At 51.6% G+C, this 26,845-nt stretch overlaps 1 protein-coding gene across 1 annotated transcript in view; it reads left to right on the top strand.

Moving 5' to 3' along the window:
- Positions 1 to 26,845, top strand: part of LOC133358210 (villin-1-like) — a 39,116-nt gene that overhangs the window by 5,266 nt on the left and 7,005 nt on the right. Inside the window, exons 3-18 of the mRNA XM_061576450.1 lie at positions 7,485 to 7,588; positions 8,557 to 8,631; positions 10,518 to 10,714; positions 12,502 to 12,610; positions 14,239 to 14,349; positions 14,611 to 14,816; positions 15,477 to 15,555; positions 16,359 to 16,457; positions 17,295 to 17,448; positions 17,788 to 17,888; positions 18,846 to 18,983; positions 19,688 to 19,846; positions 21,133 to 21,312; positions 22,597 to 22,742; positions 23,952 to 24,096; positions 24,903 to 25,091. Of these exons, the coding sequence (XP_061432434.1) occupies positions 7,520 to 7,588; positions 8,557 to 8,631; positions 10,518 to 10,714; positions 12,502 to 12,610; positions 14,239 to 14,349; positions 14,611 to 14,816; positions 15,477 to 15,555; positions 16,359 to 16,457; positions 17,295 to 17,448; positions 17,788 to 17,888; positions 18,846 to 18,983; positions 19,688 to 19,846; positions 21,133 to 21,312; positions 22,597 to 22,742; positions 23,952 to 24,096; positions 24,903 to 25,091 (2,157 nt within the window). The 5' untranslated portion in view covers positions 7,485 to 7,519. The remainder of the gene's footprint in view (positions 1 to 7,484; positions 7,589 to 8,556; positions 8,632 to 10,517; positions 10,715 to 12,501; positions 12,611 to 14,238; positions 14,350 to 14,610; positions 14,817 to 15,476; positions 15,556 to 16,358; positions 16,458 to 17,294; positions 17,449 to 17,787; positions 17,889 to 18,845; positions 18,984 to 19,687; positions 19,847 to 21,132; positions 21,313 to 22,596; positions 22,743 to 23,951; positions 24,097 to 24,902; positions 25,092 to 26,845) is intronic.

The following is a 26,845-nucleotide window of genomic DNA, read 5'->3' as shown; positions in this document are numbered from 1 at the left end:
GTGGTGCAGCGGTTAGCGCAATGGGCCCGAGTTCGATTCACCAGCACGCGGTGGCGAATATTTGAGCCGAGAGTGGGCGTCCTCTACGTCCACTCAACCTAAAATCAGTTCGCTGTACGGATCGTAAACATCGGCACTGGGGGAGACAAAGGCGGTCGGGGGGAGGGTGGTATTTGGTGGACACAGCACCGCCACGTGCGCTGTGCTGTCCTTAATAGGTGCTCGCTAACAGCACTTGCCCCAGCAGTCTGTTGTATGTGTGTGTACCGTATGTTCAACTTCAAAATTGCTTAAGTGGTCTGTGTGGTTGTCCCACCTGATGACGGACGCTGGTGTTGCGCCCGAAACGTCGTGATTTGTTTGATTTTATGTGCTACCTAAAGAACCAAAGAGTATGGATTCCTGCGGGCCGAAAGCGTCAAATCAATATTCAAATATAACGATAGTGGTACCCTTTCTGGCAATACAACAGTTCTGTTAAGATGTTCAAACAGCAAACAGAAACCGTTTTTCCTGTCTGCATTAAGCACACGCACTTTTGGTGAACATGCAAACACAAAACAAGTATAACCCGTAAAAACAAAGTTTTTCACTATAAATCCTTTATATGCGTGGCGGCTAGAGTCCTCTCGTCCTCTGGCTTGAGATGGCTGCCACCTATGGGTCAAATGATTGTCTGCCAGTATTAAGCAATTGGTAATTAAATATTTAATTAGTTTTCCCTAAACAGTGTCAAATTTTGGAAACATTTTTTCACGAACATTAATTGTCACGCACAACGAGTCTGTGTGCAAAATGTCAGCTCGATTGGATCACGGGAAGTGGGTTAAAAAACGACCGAAAGATTTGCACGGTCGTAAGCAAGCAAGCAAGCGAACTTAATATAAAGGATTTAAAAAAAACTGACTACTACGCAATTGCCTCTCAGCGCATGTACAACATTCAAGTTCATTGATTAGGTATATAGCCCTGTGAGCCATTCGGCTCTTGAATCGGGTGCAACCGCAACAAACAAAAACATGAGCAAAAAACATCTTAAAGTGAATATGTGACTAAGTGCAAACAGAAAATCCAAGAAAAGACGGCAAAATATTGCAGAAAAAACACCGTACACCAACGCTGTGTGCAAAAATCCCAGTGGGATGCAAGTCAAACAACAACAACCACAAGACAACTTAGATTAAGGCCATCAGTCTAACTCTGTACTACAACAAACAAACATGGCTAAACCAATACACTTTTCACAATAAATGGCATAAACAACAACATGTACTACCAAAACCCTGCTGCCATAGCTGGCTGCATGAGTCACTCTACAACAGCAGGAGCATCAATCAGAGTATTATAACATTGCAGCTGCTCACCCCGAGATTTCAATACCCTGAGAGTGGCATTGCCTCTCTGTTGCTGAACGCCTTTTGGCGTCCTCTGGCCTAACACCGGTTGAGATTGGGCTCTAAAGAAAGCTGTCTCTGGTGTGGACCAATGCGTTTCAAAGACAATGCCATCATGTTATCAGGGCGTGGTTCTTGTGTTTGTTTGCATATTCACGACAAGTAGTGTGTGTGTGGTTATTACTGGTAGGAACCTCCTGGTTACACCAGCCCACAAGGGATTATTGTGTCCGTCCTGCAGGGAGGGGCTGGGTGAGGAGGGAGGGGCTGGGTGGGGAGGGGAGGGTGGTGAGGGGCTGGGTGGGGAGGATGGGGCTGGGTGGGGAGGGGAGGGTGGGGAGGGGCTGGGTGGGGAGGGTGGGGCTGCGTGGGGGGTGGGAGGGGAGGGGCTGGGTGGGGAGGGGCTGGTCACCCCGTGGTGCCCTTATAAAACTCAACGTTTAACCTACTCACGCCGGCTTGTGCCCGCCCTCACAGTCGGGCATATTTGCGGAATACACCACGCCGCCGTTGACCCTGGCCATTGACCGAGCAACCCAACGTTCCTACCAGCTCCCTCCGCAGGAATGTGTTGCAGACAGTATTCCTTGAAAAAAAAAAAGGATTTTGTTTGGTGTTTTTAACACCCTAACACGCCTGTTTTATTACCAGAAAGGGTAAAACTTTTTCTGAACTTCTTTCGCACCGTACGTCGCCATCCGGGGCTCATCGGAAGCGTGTGGGAAGGGCAGGAAGCTATCACGCGAAAAGCAGTTCTAAAGACATTCGTTGTTTTTTAAAATCTAGATTTAAAAGTGCAAAGCTCACAGTGGCTTCCTGTTGAGGCTATACGGGGCCTCTTTGTCTTTGTATAGGTGTGGCAGTGAGTGCGTGCATGTTTGTGCGAGTGAGTGTGCTGCTTGTATGCAAAAGTGAGAAATTCATCATCCTTACCATCATCATCGTCACCACCACCATCATCATCGCCACCACCACCGTCACCACCACCATTATCGTCACCACCACCATCATCATAGCCACCACCATCATCATAGCCACCACCATCATCATTGTCGCCACCACCATCGCCACCACCATCATCATCGTCACCACCACCATTATCGTCACCACCACCACCATCACCGCCACCATCATCATCGCCACCACCATCATCATAGCCACCACCATCATCATAGCCATCACCATCATCATCGTCGCCACCACGACCATCATCGCCACCACCACCATCATCGCCACCACCACCATCATAGCCACCACCATCATCATAGCCACCACCATCATCATCGTCATCACCACACCACCATCATCATCGCCACCACCACCATCATCATAGCCACCACCATCATCATCGCCACCACCACCATCATAGCCACCACCATCATCATAGCCACCACCATCATCATCGTCATCACCACACCACCATCATCATCGCCACCACCACCATCATCATAGCCACCACCATCATCATCGTCACCACCACCATCATAGCCACCACCATCATCATCGTCACCATCATCATCATCGCCACCACCACCATCGTCACCACCACCACCATCATCGTTGTCGTTATGTATTATTCACATCGCGTTATTCAGAATGAACACACACCGTGTGTCCATTCACAGCGTACCAAAACAACTTGACCGCATTAGAAAAAACACACTTTCAAACGCTAAAGTGCGTGTCCAAAAAATAAAAGTTCCCATCTGTTCCGCAGGGCTGTTAAACGTAAAAACAAACTAGTTTTATCTGGCTGGAGGGACGTTCACTTCCTGTGCTCGTGTCGCCAAACACGTCACGTGACTGGCACGTGCCGCACGCGAGACCGCACAAAGCGAGGCCCGCGGAGAGCGAGGGAAGCAGAGAGGGAGACCCGCGGAGAGCGAGGGAAGCCGACGCGAATGGATTTGCCGCTGTGCACGCTGAGTGTGCGCCTACCAACCAGTCGTGAGCAATTTGCCCCGGGGCAGCGGGAATTCATGTTGGGTCGTGTCAAAAGGTCAATGCCCTGAAAGCGAGCATTGAGCAGCTGCTATTTGTACCGCACCGTCGCCCTGAGCAAAATTGTGGACATTCCACATTTGTGTGGCCGAGTTGTCCGAGATAAGCGGTGGCCCGCACGTGGATAGCGATCGTTACGTACACACATTACACCCACACACACACTCACTCACCCACTCACTCACCCACTCACTCACCCACTCACTCACCCACTCACTCACCCACTCACTCACTCACCCACTCACTCACTCACTCACCCACTCACTCACTCACCCACTCACTCACTCACTCACCCACTCACTCTTGGTTAAGTGCGGTGTGAAAGAAGTTCAACATACACACATTACACTCACCCACTCACTCACCCATTCACTCACTCACCCAGTCACTCACTTACTCACTCACCCACTCACTCAATCACTCACCCACTCACTCACCCACCCACTCACTCACCCACTCACTCACTCACTCACCCACCCACTTACCCACACACTCACCCACTCACTCACCCACCCACTCACTCACCCACTCACTCACTCACCCACCCACTTACCCACACACTCACCCACTCACTCTTGGTTAAGTGCGGTGTGAAAGAAGTTCAACATACACACATTACACTCACCCACTCACTCACCCATTCACTCACTCACCCAGTCACTCACTTACTCACTCACCCACTCACTCACCCACTCACTCACCCACTCACTCACCCACTCACTCAATCACTCACCCACTCACTCACCCACTCACTCACTAACCCACTCACCCACTCATTCATTCACTCTTAGTGAAGTACGGTGTGAAAGAAGTTCAACATACACCCACTCACTCACCCACTCACTCACCCACTCACCCACTCACTCACCCACTCACCCACTCACCCACTCACCCACCCACTCACTCACCCACTCACTCACCCACTCACTCACCCATTCACCCACTCACTTACTCACTCACCCACTCACTCACTCACCCACGCACTCACTCACCCACACACTCACCCACTCACCCACCCACTCACTCACCCACTCACTCACCCACTCATCCATTCAGGGTTGGCTACGTGCAGCAGCCGCTGGGCCTGCACGTTGACATCGAGATCCTGAACCACATCGCTGCCATCCACGCGCACGAATAGATTGGCGCTTGTGGTTGATTGCCCTTTGGCGTGTCACGCCGGTGTGACGCCGGCGCTGTTGGCCCCTGCGTGGGTAAATAAAAGCAGTACAACCGGTCAGCAACTCCACTCCCGATCCAGCTGAAACCGGACGAGGAGCCGTTTCACAATCGGTATGAAGGTGGCCTGCGAGTGCGATAACTGACGTCTCCGATTGGCACGGGTTGGCGGCGTACGGTGCGAAAAAAGTTCAACACACGTACATACACCGCACCTCCGATTAGCGCGGTTGGCTACGCACGGCGCAAGATACATTCAGCACACGTGTACATTCATCCGTCTCACACCCACTTACATTTTTATCTTCTTGGTTCTTTCGGTAAAGTCACGTAGAAGGGAAATAATAATATAATACCAATAAAACATAATTGTATTCTATAAAGTATAAATTTAATTATTTTATTATTTCCCTTCTACGTGAAATAATAAAATAATACCAATAAAACATAATTGTATTCTATTATGTTTTATTTTTATTATTTTATTATTTCCCTTCTACGTGAAATAATAAAATAATACCAATGAAACATAATTGTATTCTATTATGTTTTATTTTTATTATTTTATTATTTCCCTTCTACGTGACTTTACGTTGAACTTCATTCGCAGCCTCCGTAGCCGGACCGCACTAATCGGAGGTGCAATGATGGCACATTCACGCTTTGATGACACGTGATTTTGAGGATTGATTGTGACGGGCGAGTTACTAACATCGGGGAACGCCGAAAGACGGCGTTGGCTTGGGGAAGCCTTCATCCAGCAGTGAATCGATGATGATGATTGGGAAAGGGCTTGAACTACGATCTACACACTATGAGACCTCCTTTACCAGTGGCAAAATATAGTAATAGGTTTTTACCCTTTCAACTGGTTCAAAAACTGACACCTTTATTCAAGGCATCATGTTTGCAATAACCACAACACAAGCAGTCAAAATGCAAACAAAAAGAAACAACTCTGATGATGATGATAATGATATGCACTGTCCTTTAAGTTGATTGGTCCACACCCGAGACAACACCAATGGAGACTAGGCTCTAAGAAAAGCTGTCTCGGGTGTGGACCAATCAACTTCAAGGACAGTGCATATCATTATCATCATCAGAGTTGTTTCTTTTTGTTTGCATTTTGACTGCTTGTGTTGTGGTTATTGCAAACATGATGCTTTGTATAAAGGTGTCAGTTTTTGAACCAGTTGAAAGGGTAAAAACCTATTACTACGATCTACACAACAAGGAACTTAGCCGTGGCTTTAATAATGAATGAGAGTTTCGGTTGTCCGTCTGTTGTACAGCTTTGCGCCGCGCACACCTCAAGAGACATAAATAATTCTGCTAACATGTGTTGAGCGTGTGCGCTCGCGACTGTGGTGATCGCCGTGAACAGAATTCATAACGAATTAATCATCAAATTGTTCCACATTTCCTCCGACCAGCCCGCTCCTGTCAATGAACTATTTCCCGCTCCGAGGCATCTGCCAAATTGCAGTGCTTGGGTGTCCCATTCAGCGACGAATCTCGGAACGCCGCAAGACGGCTCAGCGTTCAATTTCGACTTAAAGCTTTCGTGACTGCAGGGATTCATCTTCTTGGTTCTTTCGGTAAAGTCACGTAGAAGGGAAATAATAAAAATAAAACATAATAAAATTAAATTCTCACGACGTTTCGGCCACAACGCAAGCAGCCGTCCTCAGGTGAAGAACAGGTCAGACGCTGTCTTTATGACAGCCCTGTTCTTCGCCTGATGACGGCTGCTTGCGTTGTGGCCGAAACGTCGTGAGAATTGTATTTTATTATGTTTTATTTCTATTATTTTATTATTTCCATTCTACGTGACTTTACCGAAAGAACCAAGAAGATGAATCCCTGCAGTCACGAAAGCTTTAAATCGAAACATTAAAATAGTTTAGTTTTACTTGTGTATTTTTTTTCCAAGTGATGTGTTTACATTTCCTGTTACTTCGAACTCCGATCGTGCTTTTTCACTGCGCCCGTTGTTGTAATGGTCTGACCCCGTGCTTTATAGCACATCGGATTCCTCCTGAAGTATAAACACATTTTATGATTCTGACTTGCTCCAAGCGGTACTTTGTGTTTATCGACCTCGAAAGGACGGTGGGAGGAGATGCGATCCCGGGACAAGGAACTGAATTCACATTCTCACTACAACAACAACAAAAACTGCTCGCCTTTTGGACTGACAGCGATGAGACAAGGCCATATGGGCAATGCTAGTCTTTGAGCCCATAGACTAACATTGGTGTAGACCAATCAGTTTTAAAGACGATGCATTCTACATGATCAGAGCGCGTTGGATTGTATGTTCATCACAAGGAGCATGTGTGCTTAATGCAGTTACCTGATTCCTTGCAAAAGGTTTCCATTTGGTGTTTGGACATCTTAACACCTATTCTCTTGTGATATCGCCAGAAAGGGTAAAACCCATTCTTGTTTTTCATACTTTGAGACCGGCAGAAAAGGTCTTCCATGATGTAGCTGCTCGCCCTGAGCGACACATTCTCGTTGTGCCTACTCCTCCTCCTCCTCTGCTGAAGGAATGCAGACCACTGTGGGTTTAGGATATTGACCACAGACTGACATTGTTGTCCATAGACTTATATTGCTCAGAGACTAACATTGCCCATAGACTAGCATTGTCCATAGACTAAGATTACCCATAGACTTACATTACCCATAGACTAACATTGCCCATAGACTAACATTATTGCCCATAGACTAACATTGCCCATAGACTAACATTGCCCATAGACTAACATTGCCCATAGACTAACATTACCCACAGATCTGCATTGCTCATAGACTTACATTGCCCACAGACTAACATTGCCCATAGACTTCTATTGACATGCATAGCCTTACATTGTAACTTTTCTCTCTTTCCCGGCACAGCTGACAAGACCGACCTCAAGCGAGGCTCAACGACGATGGCGCTTTCCCCGGACACCGTGAAGGCCGTCACGAAAGTGTCGGGGCTCAACGTGTGGAGGGTCGAGGTGTGAAGGACAGTCACACTCCCACGCACGCACACACACGCACGCACACACGCACGCACACACGCACACACGCACGCACACACACGCACACACACACGCACACACGCACACACGCGCATGCACGCACACACGCACACACACGCACGCACGTACACACACACGCACACACGTACACACGCACGCACGCACACGCACGCACGCACACACGCACGCACGCGCGCACGCACACACGCACGCACACACGCACACACACACACACACGCACACACACACGCACACACGCACACACGTACGCACACACGCACGCACACACGCACACACACACACAAGATAACGTCATCTTCCTCTATTTAAGACCAGAAGCAGGTGGATTGCTTCACTCGTCTGGTGTAGGCCAATCAGTTTCAAAGACAACGCAGATAAATGATCAGTGCGTGTTTGTTTGCATGCTCATCACAAGCACCGCGTGTGGTTAATGTAGACTTGATGCCTTGCAAAAAAGGTTTCTCTTTGGTGTTTGAATATCTTGACATCTATTTGATTACATTTTGATACTGGCAAAAAGGCCCCATAGATACGCGGTATTCGTGATGTATGTCTATATGGGGGGGTGTAGCGGTCAGCGCTACGCTACGAACCCGGCGACACGAGTTCGATTCCCGCTCACGGCCAACACCGCCAGTGACGATTATATCTAAACCACTCCTGGCCCTCCCCGAAATCAACTCGGCCTCATATGAACACCTGGTACGGTGCGGTCAACATCGCCACTGGGGAAACAAAAGCGGCCGCGCGTGGATGCTGGGCCACCCACCCCCTCGCGTGTCACCGTGCCGGCCTTCACAGATGCTGCTACTCGCTAACAGCACTTGCCCCGACAGTCCGTTGAGGCTACACGGGGCGTCTTTGTCTTAGCGCATGGCCTCCCGTGAATCACTTCGAGGGCCTTCCTCTCGGTGTCCTTTCAGAACATGGCCCTCGTGCCGGTGCCACCAAAAGCCTTCGGAAACTTCTTCGAGGGCGACTGCTACGTCCTGCTGAACGTGAGTAACGCATTGCGTTGGAAGGCCGCACCGCATTCAAAGCCGTTCGTCCGCGAACAAAGCACGACACCTCGCGGCGCTTTCAGACGCGCTCCTGCAGCCGTCTGGAGCGCCCTCCCTTTTAAACCGTGTTCTAGATTGACCAACTCGTTTCTTTAGAACTGCCTCTTGCGTGCTTATTTTGGTGTCCTTCCCCCCGCACCTCCGATTAGTGCAGCTGGCGACGCACGGTGCGAAAGAAGTTTAACGTTCATGCATACCGCACCGTGCATTGCAAGCACACACGCACACACGCACAGAAAGACAAAAACAGCACAGACCACATTCACCACCAAGTGGCAGTGACGTGACCACGGCGCTTGTGCCAGGCTAGGTGCACGTTTGGAAGACGTCACGTGAAGTGTCGAAGGCTTTTGCTGATGACGGGTCGTCACGGGACAGACCACGCTGTTGTGGGTTGACTGAGATGACCGGCAGATGCACCGTCTATGCCCTCCACCGTGCTAACTTGCTGAGCTTTAGCCGCCCGGCGCTCCGCTCATTGTTGTGAGCGTCGCTCCTCTGCCATTCATTGTTGCTGGAGTGGGCGACTGCCTCCAACTGACCAGTAGCAGCATCCTTCACGAGCCTCCTCCACAGAGGCCGATCTTGACACCGCCGGTACCGGTCATCGGCAAGTCCGCTCAGCTCCACATCCTACTGTACCACATCACTCCATCTCTTCTCTAGCCCGTGCTGCGCCCGTTTAGCCCCCTCGATCCGGCCAAACAAAAGCTGTTAAGGCATGCGGTGGCTGGGCATGCGGGCTATCCTCCTGTAAAGCATCAGTCCATCTCATCTTTAGTCCGTGCCGACACACACACACACAGAGAAAGACAAATATCCCCCATATATCCTATAATCAATACATTGGCAATGTATAAATTCCAATAATAATACCATCTGTGTGAACATGACAATCTCATCAGGTGGTGGAGGGGTTAATGAAAAAACATTTTTGGACTAAAAGCCACCACCAAGTGACCCCAACCCAAAAACAAACATGGACCACGCCGACACTGCTGACGATGATGACGATGATGGTTATGACGATGATGGTTATGACGACGGTGATGATGATGATGGTTATGACGATGATGGTTATGACGACGGTGATGATGATGACGGTTATGACAGTGATGACAGTTATGACGACGATGGTGATGACAGTTATGATGATGGTGATGACGATTATGACGACGGTAATGACGGTTATGACGATGGTGACGATGACGATTTGATGACGACGGTTATGACAATGACGACGATGACGACGATGACGACGGTGATGACGACGGTGATGACGATGATGACGATGACGACGGTGATGACGACGATGATGACGGTGATGACGATGACGACGGTGATGACGATGATGACGATGATGACGATGACGACGGTGATGACGACGGTGATGACGACAGTGATGACGATGACGACGATGACGACGGTGATGATGACAGTTATGACAATGACGACGATGATGACGATGATGACGATGATGACGGTGATGACGACGGTGATGACGATGATGACGATGACGACGGTGATGACGACGGTGATGACGATGACAATGATGACGATAATGACGGTGATGACGATGACGACGATGACGACGGCGATGACGACGGTGATGACAACGATGACGATGATGATGATGACGACGATGACGGCGGTGATGACGGCGGTGATTACGACAGTGATGACGATGATGACAATGACGACGGTGATGACGATGATGACGATGACGATGATGACGACGGTGATGACGATGATGATGATGACGATGACGACGACGACGACGACGACGATGACGGTGTTGACTGCGCTCGGCGCACGGTGCGCAGGTGCTGAAGTCTCCGAGCGGCGCGACGCTGGACGTGCACTACTGGCTGGGCGGGGAGTCGACGCAGGACGAGCAGGGCGCCGCCGCCATCCTGTGCACCCAGTTGGACGAGCAGCTCGGGGGGGCGGCCGTGCAGCGGCGCGAGGTGCAGGGCAGCGAGTCCGACACCTTCAAGGGCTACTTCAAGTCCGGCGTCATGTGAGCCGGAGCGTTGTGCTCGTAGCCGTCGTCGCGATCGTCGCGATCGTCGCGATCGTCACCCCCGTAATTAGTGTGTCATTATAATGTGATCATCATTAGTAGAGCGATCATCAACATCGTCATCCCCATAATCAGTGTGTCATTATAATGTGATCATCATTAGTAGAGCGATCATTAACATTGTCAACCCCGTAATTAGTGTGTCATTATAATGTGTTCATCATTAGTAGAGCGATCATCAACATCGTCACCCCCATAATCAGTGTGTCATTATAATGTGATCATCATTAGTAGAGCGATCATTAACATTGTCAACCCCGTAATTAGTGTGTCATTATAATGTGATCATCATTAGTAGAGTGATCATCAACATCGTCATCCCCATAATTAGTGTGTCATTATAATGTGATCATCATTAGTAGAGCAATCATCAACATCGTCATCCCCATAATTAGTGTGTCATTATAATGTGATCATTATGGTCATCGTGATCATTATGAGTATAGCGATCATCAACATAATCACCCCCATAATTAGTGTGTGATTATAATGTGATCATCATCGTGATCATCATGTGTATAGCGATCATCAACACCATCACCCCCATAATTAGTGTGTCATCATTATGGTGATCATCATGATCATCGTGATGATCATTAGAATAGTGATCATCGACATCATCATCCCCATAATTAGTATCTGCAACATCATCATCGTGATAATCATCATTTGTGATCATTAGGATAGTGATCATCAACATCATCGTCATCATCCTCATAATTAGTGTATCATCATTACAGTGATCATCACGATCATCATCGTGATCATTCTCAACACCATTGTCACCATGCACATCGTGCTCCTCATTAGTATCAGTATTATCAGCATAATCGTCGCCATCATCATCATCATCATCACAAACGCCATTATCAGCATCGGCAATCATTGTCATCATCGTCTTCGTCCTGATCATCTTCATCGTCGCACGCAATGAACGAGTCGTTAGCCCCAGCCCAGATCATTTCTCTGCGAGGCCCAGGTTACTCATGGTTTAGTTCTGGCTCGGCTCGGATGTGCCAGTGGAAATGGGGTGCTCACGAATCGCTTGCGTTGCTGCTGCATGCGCTGCGGTGTGTGAGGCGGCGTAACGCTTAGCGCGTTGCGCTGCGAACCTAGTGGCCCGAGTTCGATTCCCGCTGATGGACACCAACACCGGTGACGGTTATATGAACCGGTCGTGGGCCTCCCCTAGGTCGACTCAGCCTCAAAATGAGTAGATGCTGCCGCGTGTAGAGTATACATCGCCACCCGGGAGACAAAGGCGGCCAGGCGTGGCGCTGGCCACCCACCCCCTCGTGCGCCGTGCCGGCCTTCATAGGTGCTGCTCGCTAACAGCCCTTGCCCCAACAGTCTGTCGAGGCTACACAGGGGGTGGGATCTTTGTCTTTTCTTGGTTCTTTCGGTCAAGTCACGTAGAATGGAAATAATAAAAGAATAAAAATAAAACATAATAAAATTATTCTCACGACGTTTCGGCCACGACGCAAGCAGCCATCCTCAGGTGAAGAACAGGTCTGTCGAGAAGACAGCGTCTGAAGAACAGACCTGTTCTCCACCTGAGGACGGCTGCTTGCGTTGTGGCCGAAACGTCGTGAGAATTATTTTATTATGTTTTCTTTTTATTATTTTATTATTTCCATTCGACGTGACTTTACCGAAAGAACCAAGAAGATGAATCCCTGCAGTCACGAAAGCTTTAAATCGAAATCTTTGTCTTTACTCAGATACAAGAAAGGAGGCATTGCATCCGGCTTCAAGCACGTGGAGAGCAACACCTACAACGTGAAACGGCTTCTGCACGTCAAGGGCAAGAAGAACGTGACGGCCAGCGAGGTGACAGCCCCCGTCCGCCCCCCCTACCCCGCCTGCCACATAGTATCTTGATTTCAGGATCCTAAGACGAATACTATTATAGCAATATAACTTTCTCCCCCCAAACTCCGTCATATAGTATCGTGAACCTACACATTCCACAAGTAGTGACTAATTCCATATCTGCATTTTCCATAAATATGCTAAATCCCTCTGTTGATATGCAAATTCCTTTGTCAAGGCGCCCTCCTCTTCTAACCCAGCTTAAATATACGCTACCAAGCTTGGTGGTGTTCATTCAGACTCTGTCTTTCCGACAGCCCTGTTCTTCACCTGAGGACGGCTGCTTGCGTTGTGGCTGAAACGTCGTGAGAATTGTATTTTATGATGTTTAATTTTTATTATTTTATTATTTTCCTTCTACGTGACTTTACCGAAAGAACCAAGAAGAAAAAAAAAACTATACTGATACACATAATCAACGTTTTTGGGTTTAGATCGCGTTATTTATAAATGTGTCGTAACCCTCCAACACCCGACACGGCCAATCAGTAAAAAAAGTGTCACGCTGACAAAAGACAAAATAGTTCACTGCTTTAGCCCCACACCTTTTTGTTGAAGCGTGAAACCACAACATTTACAATTTGAGTACGACGGATGCTTGTGTCGCGCCCGAAACGTCGTAATCTATTTTATTGTTCTACCCACGTGACTTTACCGAAAGAACCAAAGAGTATGGAACCCTGCAGTCACGAAAGTTTCAAATCAAGATTATACAGATACTATTAGAGCACTATAACCCCCCACACCTACCAGGGTACAGAATACTATATGATCCCTGAACCCCAGGGTACAAATACTACTACAGCGAAAGAAACCCCCTCTCCAACACACACCGGTGTGCCAAAGCGGCGACACATCCAGAAAGTTTCTGTTCACGTTAACGAAACGTGCCAATTCGGTTCCGTTGTTACGAGAGTAAACCCACGACGGCATTTACAATTCCAGTAGCGCCGTGACGTGTCGCCTGGCGGTTACAACAACAACAACCACCAGCTTCGTCAGGTGATAGTCAGAATTGTGAAGAAGTCGTGCTGATTCCCGTCTTAGATAGACGGAGTAGAGGTGATGTCACCGCCCGTGAGCCTGTCATGTGCGCAGATCAGAAGGGGGTTAATGTCGTCACGTAAATTTCGATTTAAAGCTTTCGTGACTGCAGGGATTCATATTCTTGGTTCTTTCGGTAAAGTCACGTAGAAGGGAAACAATAACATAATACAAATTTCAAACAATGAAATTCTCGCAACGTTTCGATTGCAACACAAGCAATCATCATCAGGTGTGAAAACCACAGCAAGAAAGTAAAAAAACGCCACTTTTTAAAACATTTCTTGCTGTGGTTTTCACACCTGATGATGATTGTTTGTGTTGCAATCGAAACGTCGTGAGAATTTTATTGTTTTATATTTTCCTATTATTTTATTGTCAATGAATCATATTAATTTGAGAATATGCAGGATCTATCACCGGTTGGGTTAGTCACAGTTGATCAACAAGCAATTATAACCTGAATATGTATGCAATGAATGTGACATCACCATCATATTGATGTTGTTGTTGTCTAATTATGGTTTGGTTGACGGGCGCAGGTGGAGCTGTCGTGGGACAGCTTCAACACGAGCGACGTCTTCCTGCTCGACATCGGCAAAGTCATCGTCCAGTGGAATGGCGCCGGGAGCAACCGCATGGAGCGCCTCAAGGTCGGTGCCCGGCTCCACGCCCTCACCGCTCCACCGCCACTCACTCGCCACTCCACCGTCGCTCCCTCGCCACTCCTTTGCCAATCTCTCGCCGCTCCACCACCACTCCTTCGCCGCTCCCTCATCACACGTACACGCACACACACACAGCCACGTGGCATGCCCGGTGTGTTTTTTTCTTCTTCAAAAACTATCGTCGACCTAACAACGCGCTCGCTCGCTGGCTCGCTATGGCGCCCCCCCCCCTCCCTCTACCACCAGGGCATGAAGCTGGCGATGGACGTGCGCGACCGCGAGCGCGGTGGCCGCAGCCAGATCGGCGTGGTGGAGGGCGACCGCGAGGAGGAGAGCCCCGACCTCGTCGCCGCCATGGTCGGGATCCTGGGCCCCCGCAAGGGGCCCCTCCCCGAGGGGGCTCCCGACGACCGCGCCGACCAGCACCAGAAGTCCAACGTGAAGCTCTACCAGTGAGGCCTCGCACGGGGGGCCCACGGCCGCCCCGTCGGAGCGGCCCGGGGGCGGGGGGGGATGTAGCGAAAGGAGATGCAAGGAGATGCAAGGAGGCGGTGACGTGTGGACTACGGAAGCAGAGCTGTCAACCACCTTATCAGTGGCCATACCTTGTTACAGACAAATTCAGGCTTCGTTGTTCGCCCCGCGCCCCTTATACATCTCAATGTTCATCCTACAAAGTCACATGGCGAGGGAGAAACACAAACAATAGACAACCACCACTACTGCACTCACCCCTAGTGCTCACCATTGCATACCTGTCAACCCCTAATCAGTGCCCTACCTTGTTACAGACGCAAACAAAGAAATAGACAAAATGTGATTGTTGTTGCCCTATTGAAACGGCTGTACACCGTATGGACCTGAAAACTCAATTTCCCTGCACAAGAATACGGAGTAAACTGTGTGGGTTGACACGGTATGCAGAAGGGACAACAGATGTGTCGTTCACGGAGGTCCCACGCTCGTAGCTGTGACGGAGAAACAGGGAGGTGACGTGCAGGCCGCGGTTGGGACGCGTGCCACGAAACGAGCCCGCGGTGCGTGCGGCCCCGGGGAGGCCCTCATCCAGCAGCAGAGTGACCGTGGCCGATGTTTGTGCTTCCGCCCCCCAGCGTGTCCGACTCGGAGGGCAGCCTCGTGGTTCAGGAGGTCGCGACGAGACCCCTCACCCAGGACCTCCTGATGCACGATGTAAGTCTCCCCGAACGCCACGCGCCGCCGACGGTCGTCCCGGCTTTCGCCGTTGGGCCGGCGGCGGCGCCGGTGGTGGTGAACGCCGGACGCGGCGTGCCAAGTGGATGATGTTGGTCGCGAAGAGCCCACGTGTTAAAAGCCCGCTGTGAATGTCCACGGCCCAGTGGTTCTTAACCTTTGCTGGAGCCTTGCATCCCTAAGTGATTGTTGTTGTTACAATGTTCATAAGCACGTCGGGTTTGATGCCCCGTGCTGAATTTGTGTTTTTGATCATTTACCGTCTAAATGTTTCGCCACTCCAACAAGGGCATCTCGCACCCCCAGAGGGTGCGGAGTGCACCTCACGTAAAATGACCGCTGGCCCACGCGATGGCGAGCCATCATCACTCGTGGCCAGGTCGACTCAGAAACAAGGGCCTCCATATGGCTCTAGATTTGAAGCTTTCGTGACTGCAAGGATTAATATTCTTAGGTTTTTTCAGTAAAGTCACGTAGGTAAAAAAATTAAAATTAATTAAAGTAAAAAAAAAATAAAGTCACTTGATACAGAAAATCTGGCTGTGACGGTCCCACCTGATGACGGAGACTTGTGTTGCCTCCGAAACGTCGTGATTTTTTATTTTATTTTACTTTTATTAATTAAAATTGTAATTTTTTTATCTACGCGACTTTACCGAAAAAACTTAAGAATAGGCCTCCATATGGCTCAGTGGGCTTTAACCCGGCGCAATGAAACGTGCATAGTCGTGCAGTTGATCTGATTGCACCGTGACGGTACCGTGCGTGTTTCCCGTGGGCAGGACTGTTACATCTTGGACCAGGGCGGTTCCAAAATCTTCGTGTGGAAGGGGAAAGGAGCGACCAAAACGGAGAAGAAGGAGGCCATGAGCCGTGCACTGGTGAGTTGTGTGGTCCAGAGGTCCCCACACCACCAGTGGGTCTCAGGGTGAGGTCCCCACACCACCAGTGGGTCTCAGGGTGAGGTCCCCACATCACCAGTGGGTCTCAGGGTGAGGTCCCCACATCACCAGTGGGTCTCAGAGTGAGGTCCCCACACCACCAGTGGGTCTCAGGGTGAGGTCCCCACATCACCAGTGGGTCTCAGAGTGAGGTCCCCACACCATCAGTGGGTCTCAGAGTGAGGTCCCCACACCACCAGTGGGTCTCAGGGTGAGGTCCCCACACCACCAGTGGGTCTCAGAGTGAGGTCCCCACACCACCAGTGGGTCTCAGAGTGAGGTCCCCATACCACCAGTGGGTCTCAGAGTGAGGTCCCACACCACAAGTGGGTCTCAGGGTGAGGTCCCCACACCACCAGTGGTTCTCAGAGTGAGGTCCCCACACCACCAGTGGTTCTCAGAGTGAGGTCCCCACACCACCAGTGGGTCTCAGAGTGAGGTCCCCACACCATCAGTGGGTCTCAGAGTGAGGTCCCCACACCACCAGTGGTTCTCAGAGTGAGGTCCTGTGGGTCTCAGAGTGAGGTCCCCACATCACCAGTGGGTCTCAGAGTGAGGTCCCCACACCACCAGTGGTTCTCAGAATGAGGTCCTGTGGGTCTCAGAGTGAGGTCCCCACATCACCAGTGGGTCTCAGAGTGAGGTCCCCACACCACCAGTGGTTCTCAGAGTGAGGTCCTGTGGGTCTCAGAGTGAGGTCCCCACATCACCAGTGGGTCTCACAGCCCACCCCGTAGCTCGCTCTCGGCGTTGACGCGTCGATCCTCGCCGTCGCAGGGCTTCATCAAGGCCAAGGGATATCCGTCCTCGACCGGCGTCGAACTGGTGAACGACGGTGCCGAGTCGGCCGTCTTCAAGCAGCTCTTCCAGAAGTGGAGCGTGCCGGGGCAGACCGTGGGCCTGGGCAAGGCCTACAACGCCGGCAAAATCGGTGAGGGCCGAGAGCGCTCGGTAACCACGCCGCTCTCTCTCTCTCTACTTCTCTCTCCGCGTCGCCTCGGTAACCGTGTTGCTCTCTCTCCACATCGCCTCGGTAACCGTGTCGCTCTCACTCCACGTCGCCTCGGTAACCGTGTCGCTGTCTCCACATCGCCTCGGTAACCGCGCCACTCTCTCTCTCTCCACTTCTCTCTCCATGTCACCTCGGAAACTGTGCTGCTCTCACTTCACATCGCCTTGGTAACCGTGGCACTCTCACTTCACATCGCCTTGGTAACCGCGCCGCTCTCTCTCCACGTCGCCGCGGTAACCACGCCGCGTGCCCCCACAGCCAAGGTGGAGGACGGCAAGTTCGACGCGACGCTGCTGCACGCGCGGCCGGACATCGCGGCCCAGGAGCGCATGGTGGACGACGCGTCCGGCGACGTGGAGGTCAGGGTCACCCCCCCCCCCCACTGCCCCCCACTGCCCCCCACCCAGCTCAGGTTACCACCTGTCCCAGTTTTCCAAGGAACGCCACCGGTCCACGTTACGCGATCCGCTCGTTGCTCGCCGTGCCGAGCGTCCTCGCGGTTGCCCCGTGGGGTGGCTCGGCTGCCCGGAAGCGGCTCTGCCAGGGGAACTGCGGAGTTTACAGCTCGCGCCAGTTGAGTCGCTGAAGTCGTCGGCCCGGGTGGAACGATTTGGCCAAAGACGCCGGGTGTCGGCGCGTCACTTGCTTTGCCTCCGGGAGGAGAAATAGCGGAGAGCCCCGAGAAAACACACGTGGTGAGAGACAGAGAGAGAGAGAGAAAAACAGAGAGAGAGAGAGAGACAGACAGAGACAGAGAGAGACAGAGAGAGAGACAGAGCGAGACAGAGAGACACACACACAGACAGAGAGAGACAGAGAGACACAAAGGGACAGAGAGACGACCGAGAGAGGGACAGAGAGAGACACACATAGACAGAGAGAGACACACAGAGATAGAGAGAGACACACACACAGACAGAGAGAGACAGAGAGACACAAAGGGACAGAGAGACGACCGAGAGAGGGACAGAGAGAGACACACAGAGACAGAGAGAGACAGAGAGAGATAGGGAGAGACAGAGAGACACAGAGACACAGAGCGACGACCGAGAGAGAGACAGAGAGAGACACACAGAGACAGAGAGAGACACAGAGACAGAGAGACAGAGAGAGAGAGACACAGAGACAGAGACAGACAGAGAGAGAGAGACAGAGACAGAGAGACAACAGAGAGAAAAAACGTAGACACTCCACACAGAGAGGGCCGCAGCGAGTTGGGAGTCGAACCCAGGCCCTTTCGTGCCGCGAGGTCACGGGCGTTTGCCACCGCCACCCGCCTGCTAACCGCGGCCGTCGCTGCGGATTGCCGGGCGCAGGTTTACCGCATCGAGAACCTGGAGCTGCAGCCGGTGGAGAAGAAGTTCCACGGGCAGTTCTACGGCGGGGACTGCTACCTGGTGCTCTACACCTACCTGAAGGCCAACAAGCCCTCCCACCTCATCTACATGTGGCAGGTACGACGGCTACTGCCACCGCTACCACCGACGCCACCACCGCCAACACCACCGCCGCCACCGCCGCCACCGCCGCCAACACCACCGCCACCACCGCGACCTAACCCCCAAAAAACCCTGTATTATGGATATAAAAGTTTATTTGAATAAAAATACATAATAAATATTAATGCGCGATAAAATAATGAGAGTAAAAAATAATTAGAAAAAAAAACACCCTGTGTTATGGATCTAAAAGTATGTGATAATAAAATTATGAAATCCATTTTAAAGCGTAAGCAAGTGAAAGATCAATTTCGATTTAAAGCTTTCGTGACTGCAGGGATTCATCTTCTTGGTTCTTTCGGTAAAGTCACGTAGAAGGGAAATAATAAAATAATTAAAATAAAACATAATAAAATAATTCTCACGACGTTTCGGCCACAACGCAAGCAGCCGTCCTCAGGTGAAGAACAGGTCTGCCGGAAAGACAGCGTCTGACCTGTTCTTCACCTGTTCTTCACCTGAGGACGGCTGCTTGCGTCGTGTCCGAAACGTCGTGAGAATTATTTTATCATGTTTTATTTCAATTACTTCATCATTTCCATTCTACGCGACTTTACCGAAAGAACCAAGAAGAAGTAAATGATAATTAGAAAAAAAAATCCAAACGACACAAACAAACAAAAAACCACCCTGTGACGGACGCGCGATTGACCCACCAGGGCCGGCACGCATCCCGCGACGAGGTGACGGCTTCGGCCTACCAGGCGGTGGAGCTGGACCGCCGCTACGGCGGTGAGCCCACGCAGGTGCGCGTCACCATGGGCAAGGAGCCGCGTCACTTCCTCGCCATCTTCCGCGGGCCCGTGGTCATCTTCGAGGTATCGTGGTCGTCGTTTAGTCAGACTGCGGCGGATTGATTTGACTGCTGCTGCTAATGCTGCTGCTGCTGTAAATGTTCACGTGACGATAGGCGACTTCAACAAGCTGTCATTTGTGATAGCCAGGTCGAGGGTGCTACGGTGGCTTGGAGATGTTAACTACCTCGCCTGGTATACAGGAGGTCGTGGGTTCGATCCCGAGCCTGACGCCTGCTGTTGTATATTTGGAGTTTGCGTGTTTCTCTGTCTCTCATCATCACGGCGGCTAGGAGATGGTAACTAGCTCGCCTGGTATACAGGAGGTCGCAGGTTCGATCCCGACCCTGACGTCTGCTGCTGTATATTTGGAGTTTGCGCCTCTCTCTCTCATCATCATCACGGTGGCTAGGAGATGTTAACTACCTCGCCTGGTACGCAGGAGGTCGTGGGTTCGATCCCGAGCCTGATGCCCGCTGTATATTTGGAGTTTGCGTGTCTCTCTTTCTATCTCATCATCATCACGGTGGCGAGGAGGTGTTAACTACCTCGCCTAGTATACAGGAGGTAGGGTACTGATAAGAGGTTGATAGGTATGTAATAGTGTAGTGTATAGTGTAGTGCATAGTATAGAGTAGTGTATAGTGACTTTGTAGGATGAACGTTGAGATGTATAAGGGACACAGGATGACCAGTGAGGTCTGATTGTTCTGCAATAAGGCAGGGCCCTGATAAGGGTTTGACAGGTATGCAATAGTGTAGTGTATAGTGTATAGTAATGTAGTTTATAGTAGAGTATTCTTGGTTCTTTCGGTAAAGTCACGTGACTTTACCGAGAGAACCAACAATGTGAATCCCTGCAGTCACGAAAGCTATAAATCCAAATATAGCAGAGTAGTGTATAGTGACTTTGTAGGATGAACGTTGAGATGTATAAGGGCCACGGGGTGACCAAGAAGGTACTGACTTGTTCTATAATAAGGCAGGGCACTGAGAAGGGGTTGACAGGTATGTAATAGTGTAGTGCATAGTGTAGTGTATAGTAGTGTAGTGTATAGTGTAGTGTATAGTGTAGTGTATAGTGTTGTGTATAGTGTAGTGTATAGTGTAGTGTATAGTAATGTAGTGTAGAGTAATGTAGTGTCCAGTAGAGTAGTGTATAGTGACTTTGTAGGATGAACGTTGAGATGTATACGGGACACGGGGTGACCAGTGAGGTCTGACTTGGTCTGTAACAAGGCAAGGGCACTGCTAAGGGGTTGGCATCCGTGTGACGGCGAAGATGACGACCCGTCGTTGCGCTCCAACAGGGCGGCACATCCCGCAAGGGCGGCCAGGAGCTCGAGCGAGCCACCAGGCTCTTCCAGGTGCGAGGGACAGGCAGCCACAACACCAAGGCCATCGAGGTGCCGGCCTGCGCCGGGTCGCTCAACTCCAACGACGTCTTCGTGCTCCAGCAGCCCAACCACTGTGACGTGTGGTGCGGCAAGGTGAGCACGGCACGCCAGAGGTCGCAACCGGCTACCTGATACCCGTACCCTTACCCGATACCCGGCTACCCGTACCCGGCCGGGTACGGGGGTACGGGTACCCATTTGCGACCCTGGCGCGGCCGGGTACGTGTACAGGTAGGCCGTGAGTCACTGGTGAGTCACCGTTTGTCACTCATTTCAGGTAGGGTATGGGTAGCGTACGACCCTGGTGCGGCCAGGTACGGGTAAGGAATCAAAACCCGTTTGCGACCTCTGTGGCATGCGGGAGATGCCGCGGGGGGCGTCGCGCGCCGGCGATTAGCGAGGTCGGCGGCGTATGGTGCGAGAGAAGTTCAACGTACGTACATAGACTCGCACAGAGACCCGTGGACTCACACAGAGACCCACAGACTCACACAGAGACACATAGACTTACACAGAGACGCATAGACTCACACAGAGACCCATACTCACACGGAGACCCATAGACTCACACAGAGACACATAGACGTACACAGAGACCCATAGACTCACACAGAGACCCATACTCACACAGAGACCCATAGACTCACACAGAGACCCATAGACTCACACAGAGACCCATAGACTCACACAGAGACCCATAGACTCACACAGAGACCCATAGACTCACACAGAGACACATAGACTCACACAGAGACACATAGACTCATACAGAGACACATAGACTCATACAGAGACCCATAGACTCACACAGAGACCCGTAGACTCACACAGATATCTATACTCACACAGAGACCCATACTCACATTGATACACATAGACTCACACAGAGACTCGCACAGAGACCCATAGACTCAATTCAGAGAGCAGAGACCCAGATTCACACAGAGACCCATACTCACACAGAGACCCATAGACTCACACAGAAACACGTAGACTCACACAGAAACTCACACAGAGACCCATACTCACACAGAGACCCATAGACTCACACAAAGACTCATAGACTCAACGCAGAGACCAATAGACTCACACAGAGACCCATAGACTCACACAGAGACTCATAGACTCACACAGAGACCCATAGACTCAACGCAGAGACCCATACTCACACTGATACACATAGACTCACACAGAGACCCATAGACTCAACGCATAGACCCATAGACTCAACGCATAGACCCATAGACTCACACAGAGACCCATAATTCGTTGTCCTTCCACGTACCTCCGATTAGCGCGGTTCGCTACGCACACCGTCACCATCGTCACCACAGTCACCACCGTCACCATTCCGCCCGCGGTGATTCGCGTCGCCAGGGCTGCAGCGGCGACGAGCGCGAGCTGGGCAAGTCGGTGGCCGGGCTGCTGACCCGCGGGGACAAGGTCACCGTGCTGGAGGGCCAGGAGCCCGTCGACTTCTGGCTGGCCATCGGCGGCAAGGCGGCCTACGCCAGCGACAAGCGGTGGGTGAGCGCGGCGGTGGGGCCCCCCGCGGCCGCGGCCTGAGCGGCGGCACCGTGCGCGGGCCTCGTGTCGGGAACCGGGCACGGACGCCTGCTGTGTATTTGGAGTTTGCGTGTCTCTCTTTCTATCTCGTCACACGTGACCCCGACCGAATCGACTCCCCTCTTTCTCTCTCTCTGTCTGTAAACCTCGGTTAATATTTTCTTCTCAACTCGTAACAGTTGGGGGCAAAACTCAACGATTCTCCAGGTTTTCTGCATTGCTCCCGCAAATAAACGCTCACCAATTGGCCGAGAACACCTTAACAGATGCAGGACTGCAGAGCTTGGCCGAGGTGCATTGCTATGCGGCCATAATCGAACCGATCGTTACGAATCCTCGTACGGTGGTGGATTCATCACGGTTGACGATGATAATGATAACTGCATACCTGTCAACCCATACGGTTCAACCCATATTCTTGTGCAAGGAAATTGAGTTTTCAGGTCCATACGTCGTACAGCCGTTTCACACAGAGACGGAGGCTTCTCGCGGTCAAATCCGGCGACCCGGATTCGATTCCCGGCTTGCGGCCACCAACACCGGCGATGATTGATCTGAACCGGTCCTGGGCCCTCCCCTAGGTCGACCCAGCCTCAAATGAATAGCTGGTGCGGTGCGCGAACTTCCCCGTGGCGTGGTGCTGGCCACACGCCCCCTTGTGTGCCGTGGCGGCCTGAATAGGCGCTCGCAAACAGCGCTCGCTGCACGTGATGCCCTGTTAAAGGCCTCGCGTGTCTCCACACATCTGATTAGCTGGGTTAGCTCCGTATGGTGTGAAAGAAGTTCAACATATGGACATGCACAGCACTTCCGATTAGCACCGATGGCTACTTACGGTGCGAAAGTTCAACGTACCATTGGAACCTCATTTGCCAGTAAAAATATGATAAGTGTTTTTTTTACCCTTCTATCTGGCAACAAAACTGACACCTTTTTTTACAAGGAGTCATGTTTACATAGACCACAATACCTGCAGTCATAATGGAAACACAACTCTGATAATGTGTTATGTTTTTTGTTTGCAAAGGTGTCAGTTTTGTTGCCAGGTAGAAGGGTAAAAAAACAATTATCAAGTTCAACGTACATACACAGCACCTCCGATTAGCACCGATGGCTACGTACGGTGCAAAAGAAGTCCAACGTGGGTCCGTGCGATGCGCCCACAGCTTGCAGGAGGAGGCGACGGACTTCATGCCGCGCCTCTTCGAGTGCTCCACGCAGAGCGGCCGCTTCTTCGTCACCGAGGTGGCCGGCTTCACGCAGGACGACCTGGACGAGGATGACGTCATGCTGCTGGACGCCGGCGAAGAGGTGCCGCCACCCCCCCCTCTCCCTCCCCCCCGCCCCCGCCCCTCGCCCCTCTCCTCCCCCTATCCAAACACCCCTCGCCCCTCCCCACCCACCCCGCCGAGGCACCGGGGCGATACTGTGGTGCATCGACGATCGATCTGCGATCGGTGGTCACTGGGTTATTGCCGACGGTGTTGGTCGTGATCTCGCCCTGGGCGCAGCGGGCCGAAGCCTGCCGACACCTCCGGTCGGGGGTGAGGGGGGAGCAGGGAGAGGGGGGGGTAGCAGGGAGCAGGGGGGGGTAGTGGGGGGGAGCAGGGGGGGTAGCAGGGGGAAGCGGGGGGGCGAGTGGGCAGGGGAAGTGGGGGACGGGGGGATCGGTGAGCGGGGAGGGGGGGAGTGGGGAGGGGGGGAGCGGGGAGGGGGGAGCAGGGTTGGTGTGAGCGGGCAGAGGAAGCGGGGGCGGGAGAGCGGTGAGTGTGGGGGGAGCAGGGGGGAGCAGGGGGGGAGCAGGGTGGGGGGGGGGGGAGAGCGGTGAGTGTGGGGGGAGCAGGGGGGAGCGGGAGGTGGAGTGAGGGGGGAGCAGGGTGGTGGGGGGGGGAGCGGTGAGTTGAGGGGGGGGAGCGAGGGGGGGATCAAGGTGGGGGGAGCGGTGAGTTGGGGGGGGTAGAGCGAGGGGGTGATCAGGGTGGGGGGGGGCGGTGAGTTGGGGGGAGGGAGCGAGGGGGGGGGACCACGGTGGGGGGAAGAGCCGTGGAGCCATCTCACCATCTCCGTGTACCGACGGTTCTCTCGTTGGATGCCGGCTGGCATTGCCGCCACCGCAGCTCTTCCTGTGGCTGGGCAGCGGAGCGAGCGAGAAGGAGCGCGTGGAGTCGGCCGCCACGGCGAGGGAGTTCCTCAAGTCTCACCCGTCGCAACGGGACCCCGACACCCCCGTGGTGACCGTCAAGCAGGGCTTCGAGCCGCCCACCTTCACCGGGTGGTTCATGGCCTGGGACCACCTCAAGTGGAAGGTGACGCGCGAGCTTCTTCCCCGGCGGTCGCGAGCTCGGCTGTCTGTGGCGTTGGCTGTCTGATACGTTGGCTGTCTGATACGTTGGCTGTCTGTGGCATTGGCTGTCTGATACGTTGGCTGTCTGATATGTTGGTTTTCCGATACGTTGGTTTTCCGATACGTTGGCTGTCTGATACGTTGGCTGTCTGTGGCATTGGCTGTCTGATACGTTGGCTTTCTGATATGTTGGTTTTCCGATACGTTGGTTTTCCGATACGTTGGCTGTCTGATACGTTGGCTGTCTGTGGCATTGGCTGTCTGATACGTTGGCTGTCTGATATGTTGGTTTTCCGATACGTTGGTTTTCCGATACGTTGGCTGTCTGATACGTTTGCTGTCTGTGGCATTGGCTGTCTGATACGTTGGCTGTCTGATATGTTGGTTTTCCGATACGTTGGTTTTCCGATACGTTGGCTGTCTGATACGTTGGCTGTCTGTGGCATTGGCTGTCTGATACGTTGGCTGTCTGTGGCATTGGCTGTCTGATACGTTGGCTGTCTGATATGTTGGTTTTCCGATACGTTGGTTTTCCGATACGTTGGCTGTCTGATACGTTGGCTGTCTGTGGCATTGGCTGTCTGATACGTTGGCTGTCTGTGGCATTGGCTGTCTGATACGTTGGCTGTCTGATATGTTGGTTTTCCGATACGTTGGTTTTCCGATACGTTGGCTGTCTGATACATTGGCTGTCTGTGGCATTGGCTGTCTGATACGTTGGCTGTCTGATACGTTGGCTGTCCGCTATGTTGGCTGTCTGATACGTTGGCTGTCTGATACGTTGGTTTTCCGATACGTTGGTTTTCCGATACATTGGCTGTCTGATACGTTGGCTGTCTGATACATTGGCTGTCTGATACGTTGGCTGTCCGATACGTTGGCTGTCTGATACATTGGCTGTCTGATACGTTGGCTGTCTGATACGTTGGCTGTCTGATACGTTGGCTGTCTAAAACGTTGGCGGTCTGATACGTTGGTTTTCCGATACGTTGGCTGTCTGATACATTGGCTGTCTGATACGTTGGCTGTCTGATACGTTGGCTGTCTGATACGTTGGCTGTCTGATACATTGGCTGTCTGATACAATGGCTGTCCGTGAATGTCATCTGGGAGTCTACATGGCTACTGCGTCGAGAGATAAAGTGATGAGATGAAGTGATGCGTTCTTATAACTTGCAAGTATTTCATAGCTTATTTATGTATTTATTTAAGATAATTCATTAAAAAGGCCAATATCTTTATCTTCCAAATTTGCTATTCACGAGCAAGGAAGAGACCGATAGAGACCCACGACGAACCAGAGACTCGTATAGAACTGTAGAGACCCACAGAGACCCACAGAGACCCACAGATATCCATAGAGACTCATATGTACGTGTGTATGTTGAACTTCTTTTGCACCGTGCTAATCGGAGGTATGAGGGCGGGAGGGTTGGACAAAAAACTTAACTCACAAAAATCAGGTGTAAATATGCGACGCGGTTGATGTTGTCGAGCTGCGTGCACTCGCCTCGTTGCGCGAGCGACGAATCGCCTCCAACCTCCCGTCCGTCATCACAACTCTTATTACCAGGTAATGCCCACTGAACTGCTTTATAGCTCTTTTTCAGAAGCGACCTGGCTTCAAATGATAACTCAATGAAGCGGCTTATCAGCGTCGTCGCGTGCAAATGTATCGCAGCCACACATTCCCTAAATGCGTGATATTGATTCTAA

Source organism: Lethenteron reissneri, chromosome 61 (assembly GCF_015708825.2).
Source record: "Lethenteron reissneri isolate LAM-NWPU_2019-01 chromosome 61, ASM1570882v1, whole genome shotgun sequence".
Taxonomy (NCBI): Eukaryota; Metazoa; Chordata; class Hyperoartia; order Petromyzontiformes; family Petromyzontidae; genus Lethenteron; species Lethenteron reissneri.
This window is presented reverse-complemented; position numbering and strand designations above follow the sequence as displayed.